The 13500-nt window shown below is 40.7% G+C and overlaps 1 protein-coding gene across 1 annotated transcript in view; it reads left to right on the top strand.

Annotated features, from left to right (window-relative positions):
- kidins220b (kinase D-interacting substrate 220b) overlaps positions 1-13500 on the top strand; it is a 241804-nt gene that overhangs the window by 55315 nt on the left and 172989 nt on the right. The window contains 3 exon segments of the mRNA XM_038800309.1: positions 3711-3838; positions 4939-5037; positions 5149-5247. Coding sequence (XP_038656237.1) covers positions 3731-3838; positions 4939-5037; positions 5149-5247 — 306 coding nt within the window. The 5' untranslated portion in view covers positions 3711-3730.

The raw sequence follows: 13500 nt of genomic DNA on the forward strand, positions 1-13500 counted from the left end.
GATGACCAGCCTCCAGCTTGGGAAGGGACTACAATTAGCTCAGGTTTTGCTGAACATTTAAACGCGTTACATAGCAGTAGAAAAGCTTCTTTGGAAGCAAAAGTCTCTGAAAGAATTCGCAGAGCTTTAAGACATAATGTACGGCCATCAGATGCCATTTTTCAGCAAGGAGAAATGGTATACTATAAGAGAGACAATTCTAATGAATGGAAAGGCCTAGGGAAAATCATAGGCATAGATGGCAAAATATTTATTTTGCAACATGGTAATCAAACTGTTAGGGTACATTCATCAAGGATAATGGGTACCGATTACAAATTTTTAAATTTAGACAGAGCAGACAGAGAAGACGAGGAACCAGAGTCATCTGGTACGCATGTGTTACAGAACTATGAGGATCAGTTAACTGATATAGACAGGGTTTCTGTAGAGGAACACGACATTGCTGATAAATTAGATCAGGCCATTTTTCCGAAAGGGCAACTGCCAAAGGTTGGTACAAAAGTGACATACTTGCCTGAAGGGTCTAGTCAATGGACTGTTATTAGTAGAGCAGGGAAGGCCACTGGAAAGTATAAACATTGGTTGAATGTACAGCATTCAGGGGAAGAAATTAAGACAATGGATTGGGAAAACAAAGTTCAAAAATGGAGGGCACAGAAATGCAGTTCAGATAGTACATCGGATAGTGAACAGGTTCGCAGGAAAAGGTTGAGAACTATTGAAAGGACATCCCGCTACAGAAGAGAAAGATCAAGCAGTAGTAGTACAGAACGAGATACCAGGCGGGAGAGGGGATGTAGTTTATCAAGATCTCGGAACATGAGTAAGACTACGAATACCAATAGAAGTAGAAGCCCACATGCACGTGAGATTTTGGTGGCTTCAAATAAATTAGATGAAAAAGTTATCAAAGATGCTAAACAGCAAGAATTGCATAGTTGGATTGAATTTGGGGTATACACGGAAGTACCGGATAGGGGACAAAAAGCTCTATCTCACAGATGGATTTGTACAGAAAAGGTTCTTCCAGATGGAACTTATAAGGCAAAGGCCAGGCTTGTGGCAAGGGGATTTGAAGAAAACTTAGACGATCAGGACTTAAGGGTAGATTCACCTACAGCAGGAAAGGTTATTTTAAAGATCTTCTTGGCTCTATTAGCCACAAAGGCATGGGAATGCAAATCTATAGATATAAAAGCTGCCTTTTTGCAGGGGCATCAGCTCCAGAAAGACATTTTTCTCATTCCTCCTAAAGAAGCAGCTAACACAGAAGGGGTACTCTGGAAGGTGAACAAATGTGTGTATGGATTAAATGATGTATCTAGAGTGTGGTACTTTTCGGTGAGGTCAGTCTTGTTAAAGTTGGGCTGTTGCCAGTTGAAAGCAGATCCTGCAATGTTTTACTGGCATTATAAAGGAAATCTTGCTGGCATCATCATGATGCATGTCGATGATTTTTTGTGGGGTGGGACTAGTGATTTTGAAGCTATTGTAATCTCTGGTTTGAGGAAAGAATTCAGGGTTGGAAGTCAGGCTTCCGGTGCATTTAAATATATTGGTTTGGAAATCGGACAGACTCAGTTAGGGGCAACTTTACGTCAGCAACCTTACTTGGAAAGAGTCCAATAGCAATCAGTCCAATAGCAATTAGTCGTGGCCGGGTTTCACAAAAAGACGCAATGGTTTCGAAGATAGAAAAAGAGCAACTGCGAAGTTTAATTGGGCAACTGAACTGGTTAGGAAGACAGACTAGACCGGACGTGAGTTTTGATGTTTTAGAGTTGAGTACAAAGATGAATGATCCCAAAGTGGAAGACATAATAAGAGCAAATAAAGTGTTGGCCAAACTAAAAATGCAGGAGTGTGTTTTGAAGTTCACTGTTTTAGATGATCCTAGGCATTTAAAACTCATAGTTTATAGTGATGCGTCCTATGCAAATTTATGTGATGGAGTTTCAAGCGCAGGAGGTTTTATAATTTTTCTTTTGGGGAACAATGGTAAATGTTGCCCTCTTGTGTGGGAAACAAAGAAAATAAGGAGAATGGTCAAAAGCACTTTGGCTGCTGAGACATTAAGCTTAGTGGAAGCGGTGGATATGGCCTTTTATATAAGTCAGATATTGACAGAAATTTTGGGATTAGAGGATTTAGGTAATATACCTATTGACTGTCACATTGACAATAAATCTCTGTGGGAAAATGTGTACTCTACAAAAGTGTCAATGAAAAGAGGTAACGGATAGACATCGCAAGTTTAAAGCAGACGTTGGACAGAGGGGAAATAACAAAAATTAAATGGGTTGACAGTAGCTATCAACTGTCAGACTGTTTCACGAAAAGAGGGGCTAGTTCACAGAAACTTTTAGATATCGTGAATGAAGGGCGTCTGTTTCTGTGAATGTTTTTTTTTTCTCCAAAAAAAGGGGACTCAAGTGTGTGTTTTAGTTTCTTGAAATTTTAGTTTCTTGAAATTTTGTTTTTACCTAATTGGTTTTTTTCTCCAAGGAAGGGGAGACTGTTAAGTAATGGGTTAAGAGACATTGCAATTAGTTGTCTCATTTATGTTAAGTGTTCAATGATTGTCTCATTTATGTTAAGTGTTCAATGATTGACACTGATATGTAAAGGGACTTCAGGTGGATTCTGGAGCTGGTGATGATCTGTAGAGTTCTGTGCAGAGAGAGGTTGAACCATTAAAGGTGTGTTGGTGAAAAAGGAGCTGAACTCTTGCCTCTTCATACCACAGCATCTAGTATATGTTAACATTCTCTGTTCCTTGTAACTTAACCGTATCAGCTCTTTATCCCTGTGTTAGCTTCCCTAACCTCCTTTAATTTAACTCATCCTCTCCCGAGTTTCTTTTTATCCTTTATAAAGTGCTCAGAGATATTCTACATGAAGGAATCTATAAAATGAAAGTCATATAATACGCTTAATGCAGAAAAACGACTACTTAGTTGGCTGTTGAGAGGTTGGGGGTGATGTAATGTAGAGTTTAATTCTGTTTCAATGTAGTGTTGATGAAAATGAAATGACATTTCATACATTCCTGTTGCGTATGTATGCAGATGTTCGGTACATGAAAAGAGCTGTATTGTACTTTTCCAGAAATTTCTCTGGTATCAACTAATTTGCAGTGAGATATGGCAGATACATTTGTAAGGGAGCCACAGGCATGTTGGCAGATTGACCTGTCACCTCTTGTGACTTTAATACAAATCAACCATGCTCTAATACTCAATGAGCAATTTCAGAAAATGAATGATGTGGCAATTAATTAAAAAAAAATTTAAAGTATCCAATTCATTTTTTCCAATTAAGGGGAAATTTAGCGTTGCCAATCCACCTACTCTGCACATCTTTGGGTTGTGGGGGCGAAACCCATGCAGACACTGGGAGAATGTGCAAACTCCACAGGACAGTGACCCAGAGCCGGGATCGAACCTGGGACCTAAGCGACATGAGGCAACCGTGCTAACCATTTGCGCCACCATGCTGCCCTGAATATTTTGTTTTAAACTTGTGTGAAATGTGTTATTGGGAAGTTGGAGGAAACCTTCCGTTACATGTGACCATGTCTGATAAAAGAGCGCTTGATTCTCATACTGGGTGCTTGAAATGGGTTCTATTTTTTCTAGCAATTAAAATCCCTGACCATTTCTGTTCATTATTTTGAAGTATTGCAAATTTGTATTTTAATATTGTAGGTATAATTGAAGGTTACATAATGGCCGCTGTCACGTCCCACAGTCTGTTAACCTACGTTGAAGAGGAGAATATCACTGCTTTTAAGGCACTGCTGGAGAAATACAAGGATGTAGATGAAAGGAATGAGGTAGGAAGTTATTTACATGAAAACTTTACACCATTTAAAAAAAATTAATGGTACTGAAATATGCTGGAGATATTTAAAATACAGGTTTCTGCTAACTAAAATGAATTGCTGTAATATGTATAGTGGATTCAAAACTTAACTGCAAGTTAAATAAAATTACTGAGTGATATTGATGCTATTATTTTATAATAGTTTAAAACTGCTTAATTCCCCAAGCCTACCAATCACAGTATTACCAAGAGGTGGACAAATTGATTTGTCTCAGACCTCTCTCATTGCTGTTCTGCAATTGGTTGGTAGAAAATGTGTGAAAGTTGCATGGGACAAGTCATTCAGTGATTTTTAAAAACATATATTCTCCCTCTCTTTATGAAGTGTCAGCATTGTTATCTAGGTACCTTGTGTGCTGTTTGAGCTTCTACCAGAGTAAATATAAACACAGCCCAAATACAACGTTTCAAAACTCTACTATATTCTTTAATGTTGGTTAAGTGCTTAGTATCTCCAGCTTCCTTGGTGATGTAAAGCTTGGTGTTTGTTTTGCAGTCATGTGGGTGTGACTACAATTATAGGCTGTTGTCAGACTGGAGCCTGAGGTCTGCCACACCCACATTGTTGACTGACCACTGTTAAGGTAAACAAATGCAAGGAACTTTACAGCTTGGCAATTGAGTGGAATTTTGGTACAATGCCCCTCTTTTTTTCCCCCTCAAAAGTTAGGGTTGCGTTGGGAATGCTTCACTATTTTGTTATGAGAGGTATTACATCTTCACACTTGCCAAAATGCTTTGCAATTTCAAATGCCACATTAATCATTCTTAATAAAGAACACGTTCAAGCATGCTGAGAAATATGTTTAAGCTGAGACAGCTGATCTTCACCTTAATATCTGAACTTGTTGGAGAGGTGTGTTAGTTGATCAGTCTATTTGTTCGCTTGCTGTATACTCTTAAAAATATTGTGAAATGGCAGAAGGATATAAGGTGTGTATCTATGTTGGAATGAAAAAATACTTAAATATCTTCAATATATTTCAAACTTTAAATTTCATAGTTGAACGTTGAATCTTTCAGATACTGATTAAGAATTTTACATTGCAGAGTGGGCAGACTCCATTAATGCTGGCAGCAGAGCAAGGGAATTTGGAGATTGTGCAAGAATTGCTAAAGAGGGGAGCTAACTGCAATCTGGAAGATGCTGTAAGTACTTTTATTGTAATTCTAATAACTGAGTAGCTATATAATTGTTCATATTTTATTTAAACAACATATTTAAAAAATTGCTCTTATTTGAGATTATTTCCTTGGCAGGATAACTGGACAGCTCTTATTTCAGCTGCAAAGGAAGGCTACCTAGAAATTGTGAGTGAGCTCTTTAACTTTAATGCCAACCTGGAACACAGAGATATGGTGAGTTTAAAGAAAAATATGTATTCCCTTGCAAAGAAGAATCCATGAGGTTGCCTGTATAAAGGCTATTCTGGGTTGGTTGTTAGAATGAAAAGCGTAGCTTTTTTAAGTTGGATTTAATAAATACTGAATTTGCAACTATTATTGCTGAAAAAGAAAGACATGTTGCTGAAGCTTTTCACCTTTCTGTCATGAGCACAAACGCAAGAATATAAAATTTCAAATGATCACAATTTGTACTATAACACAAAAGGCTGCTAATTGGTTCGCGAGTCGATTCTGATTGGAAAAGACAATGCTGTGGCAAAAGCAACAGGGAACTATAGGCTCCACAAGCTCCTAGATAATTCAAAAAAGGCATACGGCTTGGAACATATTTTTGCAAAGAATGGGTCCATGTACTTGAATGTATGCTGCTTCTAGTAAGCGGAAAAGAACTATGTCACAAGTGTTATGGGCCAGGGTTTAGAGAACCCCAAAGTGTATCATGGAGTTCACCTGACCCGCAACTTTTACTAGATTGTGGTATGGGGAGCACACGGCCCACTCTACAGGTGTGGTACAGCAGAAATGGAAAAGTATTTTTTAAAGCAAAACAATGTTTATTCTATGAACTCAAGTTAACCTTTTTAAAACATACAATGAACATCTTAGCAACCATCAATTCAAATATAACCCCCAAAGAATACAACACTAAGTAATTCTTACTTTCCTTTTAACACCCATAAGACATAAAACAAAACCATTCAACAGAAGCACATCAGGTTAAAGTCACTACTGAGAGCAGTTATTAGTTTTAAATCTCCAAAGGATCGATTTACATTCTTTAGATTACAGAGAAAGAGACTAATACCCCTTCTGGCTGTGACTTGACTGCAGCTATCCAGCTCTGGTAACTAAACTAAAACACACCCTGCTGCAAACAGCCTAAAATGAAAGTAAAAGGCTGACAGACAACCCAGCTCCACCCACTCTCTGACATCACTGCAGTAATAAACACTCATTTCTTAAAGGTACTCTCACTGCAGATATTTATACACACCCATTTATAAACACCCATTTCTTAAAAGTACTCTCACATGACACCAGCTAGACCGATTATCTTGAATTGGCTATTAATATAGCATTGAGTGCATTCAGGATTGCATTCCTTATTGTTCAGCAGGTGCTGCCCAACTGTAGAACTAACAGTAGATGTTTTGTTTTAGAGTTTGAAAGTGTGAGTCAGTTAAATATGCTTGTTACGAACAAACAAAGGAACATACTGTTTGATTCAATCATCTGATAATGGTGTCATGTAGCCCATGTAACTGGCATTTTACAAACAACATTGCTCAATTGTAAAGTAGACAGAATGTCTTTTTGGACTGACGGCAGCATCTTGTTTGTGGGAAATACCACTCAAGTAGTCACTGCCGAATAGCAAGGTGAAATGGCTTGCCATTCAGATTTTTGAAATATTTTGCCGGTCCAAGATAATTTGAGGTAGACTAGGCACTTCTCAGATCTGAAAGTGGTGACTTTAATTCATTTGTGAGTTTGAACAGTGAGCAGTAATCTTATCAGGATAGCTTTGTGCTCTATCTCTGCCTCAAGTGTGAATGATTACCCGTGACTTATGTATTGATAGCAATGCCTTATCCATGTGACCATTTGAAATTGTGAGCTTATTTATGAATGTACCACTTGAGGAAGCTATTGTCACTTACGCCACATTGCTATATCATGATAATATAGACACTCCCATCATTTTCTGAATCTTAACTACTTTGAGTTCAGCTTTAATGGCAACATATCTGTAGAAATAGGTAAGAAAGAGAAAATGCTGGAAAATCTCAGGTCTGGTAGCATCTGTAGAGAGAGAAAAGAGCTGACGTTTCGAGTACGATGACTTTGTCAAAGCTGACAGAGAAAGTGGCAAATATTTATACTGTGGAGTGAGAATGAAAGATGAGTCGCCACCACAGAAACCCAGGGAAACCGGGTGCTAATGGCCACAGAAACCAAGGGGAAAGAGTGCTAATGGCAGCCCCAGAGAGAACCAAAGATGTGAAAGGTTAAACAGCAGAGAAACTAACATCAGAGAATGATTTGTAGATGTGGGGTGAGGGGAAGGGGGAAGCAAAGAGGAGAAAGGTTAAGGAAAGGTGGATAAGATTGGGGGAGGATTAAATTTATATATAAAGAAAGAAATGATAAAAGACAGTTGAAATGAAATGGGATGAAAATAAATGGGTCGAGGTGTGGTAGAGCTGATCATCTCAAGTTGTTGAATTCGATGTTCAGACCGAACGCTGTAGCGTGCCTAAGCGGAAGATGAGATGTTGTTCCTCCAGTTTGCGTTGAGCTTCACTGGAACGTTGCAGCAGGCCAAGAACAGACATGTGGGCATGGGAGCAGAGTCTTTTGATAAAATGGCAAGCAACAGGAAGGTCAGGGTCCTGAATGCGTACAGACCGAAGATGCTCAGAAAAGTGATCACCCAGTCTGCGTTTGGCCTCTCCAATATAGAGGAGACCACATTGGGAGCAGCGACTGCAGTGGACCAAATTGGAAGAGGTGTAAGTGAAATGCTGCTTAACCTGGAATGAGTGTTTTGGGCCTGGGATGTTAAGCCTGGGAGGTAAAGGGGCAGGTGTTACACCTTATGAAATTGCATGGGAAGGTGCCGTGGTTGATGGGAGAGGTACTGGGTATGGTGGAGGAGTGGACTAGATTGTCTCGGAGGGAAAGGTCTCTGCGGAATGCTGACAGAGAGTGAAGGGAAGATGTGTTTGGTTGGGGCATCACACTGGAGTTGGCGAAAATGGCGTAGGATTACGCTTTGCATACGGAGACAGGTGGGATGAAATGTGATAACGAGGGGGACTCTATCCTTGTTTTGGGAGTGAGTGGAGGGGGGTGAGAGTAGTGGCGCGGGAGATGGACCGCACGCTGTTGAGGGTCCTGTCCATAACTCTAGGGAAATCGCAGTTGAGGAAGAAGGAACTCATTTTCGAAGCACCATTTTGGAAAGTGGCATCATCGGAACAAATGCGACGGAGGAGAAGGAGTTGATAGAAAGGGATGGCGTCCTTACAGGGTCATCTCACTTTCTACCTCATCTCACCTTTCTCCAAATCATAAAAACATGCTGACTCTGATGGATTGTGTTTTGACTTTCCAAATGTCTTGATGTTACTTCCTTAATAATTGATTCTAACAATTTCCCAACAACAGATGTTAATCTAACTGGTCTGTAATTTCCCACATTTGCTTTCCTCGCTTTTTGAATAAGGGCATTACATTAGCAATTTTCCAACCCACTGGAACCTTTCCCATGTCCAAGGAATTTTGGAATATTATAACAATGGATCCTCTATCTGCGCTGCCACCCTAGGATGTAGCTTTAACACCCTAGGATGTAGGCCATCAGGCACTGGGGAACGTATCTGCCATTAGTCCCAATAGTTTATTGGGTATTGTTTCCTTAAAGATGATAATTGTTCTCAGTTTCACCCTTTCTATTACTGGAAACTCGGCCTTTTGGCTAATATGAGCATGAGGTCAGGTGTAATGCCTGGATCTGGTATGTATCTCTTGTGGGGACCATGAATTAGATTCAATTTGAATTGGTTTTTGGAGCAGGCAAGGAGCTGGATTGAGGGTTTGCCCCTGTCCACACTCGAGTTCTGGCTTTGTAACTCTGATAAAGTAATAAAAAAATAAAGAAATAAAGAGAGACCAAATTGACAGCTCAGAATCCATGGATGTAGAGTTTCCAAGCATGATAGAGAGGGAGTGGAAAGGTGGTGGTGTAGCATTATTCATTGAAGAATCAATTACAGCTGTAAGGAGGGAATGATATACTAATGAAGCATCAAATGAGGCCATATGAGTTGAGCTCAGAAATAAAAAAAGGGCCAGCCACACACCCAGGAGTGTATAGAGACCCCAAATAGTAGAAAGGAGTTAGAAGAGTAAATCTTTAGGCAGATTTCTGAGTGCAAAATCAATGACAAAAATTTCTAAGTGCAAAAACCAAAGGGCGTTAATAGTTGTAGACTTCAACTGTCCAAATATCAATTGGGATGCGAATAGTGTGAAGGATACAGAGTGCATAAAATTCTTGAACTGCATTCAAGAAAACTATTTTAGCTGGCACATCAGCCCAGTGTGAGGAAGCACAATTCTAGATTTAGTGTTGGGACATGAAAACTGGACAAGTAGATGGATTGGTGGGGCCGGGCACCATTTTGGAGATGGTGTCCAAAATAGTTAGATTTAGCATCATTATGGAAAAGACAAAAGTAGAACAGGAGTGAAAGTTCTAAATTGGGGTAGTGAATTGGCAAAATTGGATGGATACAGCTACTAGAAGGAAGAACAATGTCAACCCAGTGGAAGGCATTTAAGATGGGCACAGTGTAGACATGTCCCCACAAAAAAAGTGGTACTGCCAAATCTTGACTCCCCTGGTTATCCAGAAGTATACAGGGTGAGATAATCAGAAAAAGAAAGCTTATAGAAATGAAAGTCATAAAAAGCTTAATACTGTAAAAGGCCTAGAGGAGTATGGAAAGTAATCAAATACAATGAAATTAGGAAAGCAAAGAATGGATATGAAAAATATTAACATGTCAGATCAAAGAAAACCCGAAGATATTTTGCCAGTACAAGAAGAGCAAGAAAATAATTAACAGAAGGGTAGGGTTTATCATACATGTACATGGTGACTTTGTGTTGAGTCTGAAGATGTGGGCAGGGTCCTCAATAACTATTTTGTCTCTGTCTTCATTAAGGCGAAGGATAACATAGTCATTGTCTTCACTCAGGAGAACGATAATGCAGACAAACTAGTTAAAAATGAGAGTGAAATATTAGATACAATAAGCATAATGAGCGACTAAGCACTGGAGTAACTGACATCCTTGAAGGAAGTCAGGGAGGAAATAGCAGATGCTCCAAAGAGCAGTTTCCAATCCTCAGATACAGGTGAGGTACCTCAGGGGGAGGAGGATGTTGGTATTGTGACTGGACTAGTAATCTAGAGACCTAAAGTAATGCTCGATGGACCCAGGTCTGAATGCCACCACTGCAGATGGTGCAACTTGAATTCAATTAAAATCTGGAATTAAAAAGTATCTCATGATGGCCGTAAAACCATTGATGAGTGTCTCAAAAGTCCATCTGGTTCACTAATGTCATTTAGGGAAGGAAATCTGCCATTCTTACCTAGTCTGTGAAAAAACAGAGGATTGGAGGTCTGCAAATGTTGTACCATTATTTAAAAATATTTTTCTGGTTCATTGAGTGTGGGCATCCCTTTCTGAGCTGGCATCTACTGCCCATTCCTATGTGCCCTTGAACTGAGTGGTTTGCTAGGCCATTTTCAGTCAACCACATTGCTATGGATCTACAGTTACTAGGCTAGACCAGGAATTTTAGTTCCACATGTTATTGGATTCAAATTTCCACATTTGCTGTGGTGGGATTCACACCTACGTTCCCAAAATGATACCAATGGGTTGGTTGAGTGGTCAGAAAAGTGGCAAATGGAATTCAATGTGGATAAGTGTGAAGTTATGGGTGGGCAAACATAGAAAGGGAAAATACTCAGTAAACAGGAAGATATTGAGAAGGGTACTATTGAGAAGGTTAGAGGAAGTGGGAGAACTTGGAGTACAGTTTCACAGGTCCCTGAAGGTGGCAGGACCGGTGGTTACAGTGGTAAGGAAAGTATATGGAATGATTTATTGGACAAAATATTGAATATAAAAGCCGAGATGTAATGATGGAACTGTATAAAACATTGGTTAGGCCACAGCTAAAATTTTGTGTACAGTTTTGGTCACCACATTACAGGAAGGACATAGTTGCCTTGGAGAAAGTACAGAGGAGATTTGCCTGTTCTTGAAAATTCCAGCAATGAAGAAAGATTGGAAAGGCTAGGGTTGTTTTCCTTAGAAGAGAGGAGGCAAAGGGGTGACCTAAATGAGGAGTACACAATTATGAGAGCCTCAGATAGGATAGACAGGAAAGACCTGTTTCTACTAGCTGAGGGGTCAATTTTCTGGCAGCATAGATTTAAGGTGAACGGTAGAAAGATTAGAGCGGACTGCCCTTGTCATCAAGGCAGCATGTGACTGAGTGTGGTATCCAGGAGCCCAAGCAAAACTGGACTCGATGGGAATCGGAAGTGAGGAAACTCTCCACTAGTTGAGTCTTACCTAGCGCAAAGGAAGATTATTCTGGCTGTTGGAGGTCACTCACCTCAGTCCCAGGACATCACTGCTAGAGTTTCTCAGGGTAGTGTCCTGGTCCCAATCATTTCAGCTGCTTCATTAGGAATAGGCCACTAATTATGTTTGCATTACCTTCCTTCCTTTAAAGGTCAGAAGTGATGATGCGCAATTTGAACGATTTGTGACCCTCTGATATTGAAGCCGTTCTTGCCCATGAGCAACGAGCAAGATCTGGACACCTTCAGGCTTGGGTTCATAAGTGGCGAGTAACAATTGTGCCACACATGTCCAACGAGAGATTCTAGATAACACCCATGGGGCTGGTTTAGCTCACCAGGCTAAATCGCTGGCTTTTAAAGCAGGCCAGCAGCACGGTTCGATTCCCGTACCAGCCTCCCGGGACAGGCGCCGGAATGTGGCGACTAGGAGCTTTTCACAGTAACTTAATTGAAGCCTACTCATGACAATAAGCGATTTTCATTTTCATTTCACTGGCATTACTATTGCTGAATTCCCCACTATCAGCATCTTGGGAATTACCATTGGACAGCTATAAGAGGCTAAAAGAGCAGGTCAGAGACTGAGGATTCTGGAGAGTAACTCTCCTCCTAATTCCCAATCCTGCCCACCATCCATAAGGCACAAGCCAGGAATGTGATGGAACACTCCATTTTCCTGGATGAGAGCAGCACTAACAACACTAAAATGCTCCATACCAACCAGGATAAAGCAGTCTGCTTTAATAGCACCTTATCCACCATCTTCAACATTTACTCCCTCCATCACCGATGCACAGTGGCAGGGGTGTACACCATCTGCAAGATGCACTCGGGAATTAACCAAGACTTTTATCGATAGCACCTTCTAAACTCGCGACCTCTACCATCTAGAACAGTGTTCTTCAAACTTTTTTCCGGGGACCCATTTTTACCAACCGGCCAACCTTCGGGACCCAACCCGGCCGACCATCGCGACCCACGCCGGCCGACCTTTGTGACCCACACCGGCCGACCTGCGTGACCCACCATTTTCTCTTACCTTGTTTGCTGCTGACAATGGAGGAAATGGTTTTGGGTCCCTTTGGCCCTCGTACACGCTTGTCCAATGGAACCTGTTGGATGAAGGTGAAGCTTCCGGTGTCGGAAAGTATGGAGTCTCCATCTGTCCAAAGTTCTGAATTTTTTTCCGTAAAATTTTATCAAATAAAATCCCCCCCCAAACTTGTAAAAAAAAATAAAATGAGTAAAATAAATGAAAAAAATTAAAATTAAATGAATTAAATAAATAAATGAATAAATAAATAAATTCAAACCACTACAGAACTTGTAAAACAAAAATCTGCAACGGGTTAAAAAAAATAGCGGCCGCACCACACTGCGCATGCGCGCCGATCATCGTGTGCACGTGCGCAATGCAGCCGAATTTTCTGCGCATGCGCACCGATCATCGTGCGCATAAGCGCAATGCGGCCAATTAAAAAAATTTTTTTTTTAACATGTTCGTGGCCGCTTGCAGCCGGCATTATGAAAAGCTGGCTGCTGCGCGGGGATTTGCATGATCGGGAGCGCCGCGGATGACGGCCCTGCAACCCTCCTGACACTCGCCCGCGACCCATTGTTGGTCGCGCCCCCGACACTGATCTGGAAGGACAAGGGCAACAGGTGCATTGGAACACAACCACCTGCATGTTTCCCATCAAGCCATACACTATCCTGACTTGGAACTCGATCACTGTTCCTTCACTTGCAGAGAAAAAATCCTGGCACTCCCTTCCTAATAACACTTGATGTGTCTGCACCAAATGGATAGCAGCAGTTCAAGAAGGCAATTCCAACACCACCTTCTCAAAGGCAATTGGAGATGGGCAATAAAAATGCTGGCCTAATCAACAATGCCCATGACCCACAAAAGAATAAAAAATGTTGTGAATTACCAAATGTCTATAAAATAATGAGGACCATAGATGAGGTAGATAGTCAAAAGTAGAGGAGTCTAGAGCTAGAGGGCATAGGTTTAAGGTGCGAGAGGA

Source organism: Scyliorhinus canicula, chromosome 6 (assembly GCF_902713615.1).
Source record: "Scyliorhinus canicula chromosome 6, sScyCan1.1, whole genome shotgun sequence".
In the NCBI taxonomy this organism is placed as follows: Eukaryota; Metazoa; Chordata; class Chondrichthyes; order Carcharhiniformes; family Scyliorhinidae; genus Scyliorhinus; species Scyliorhinus canicula.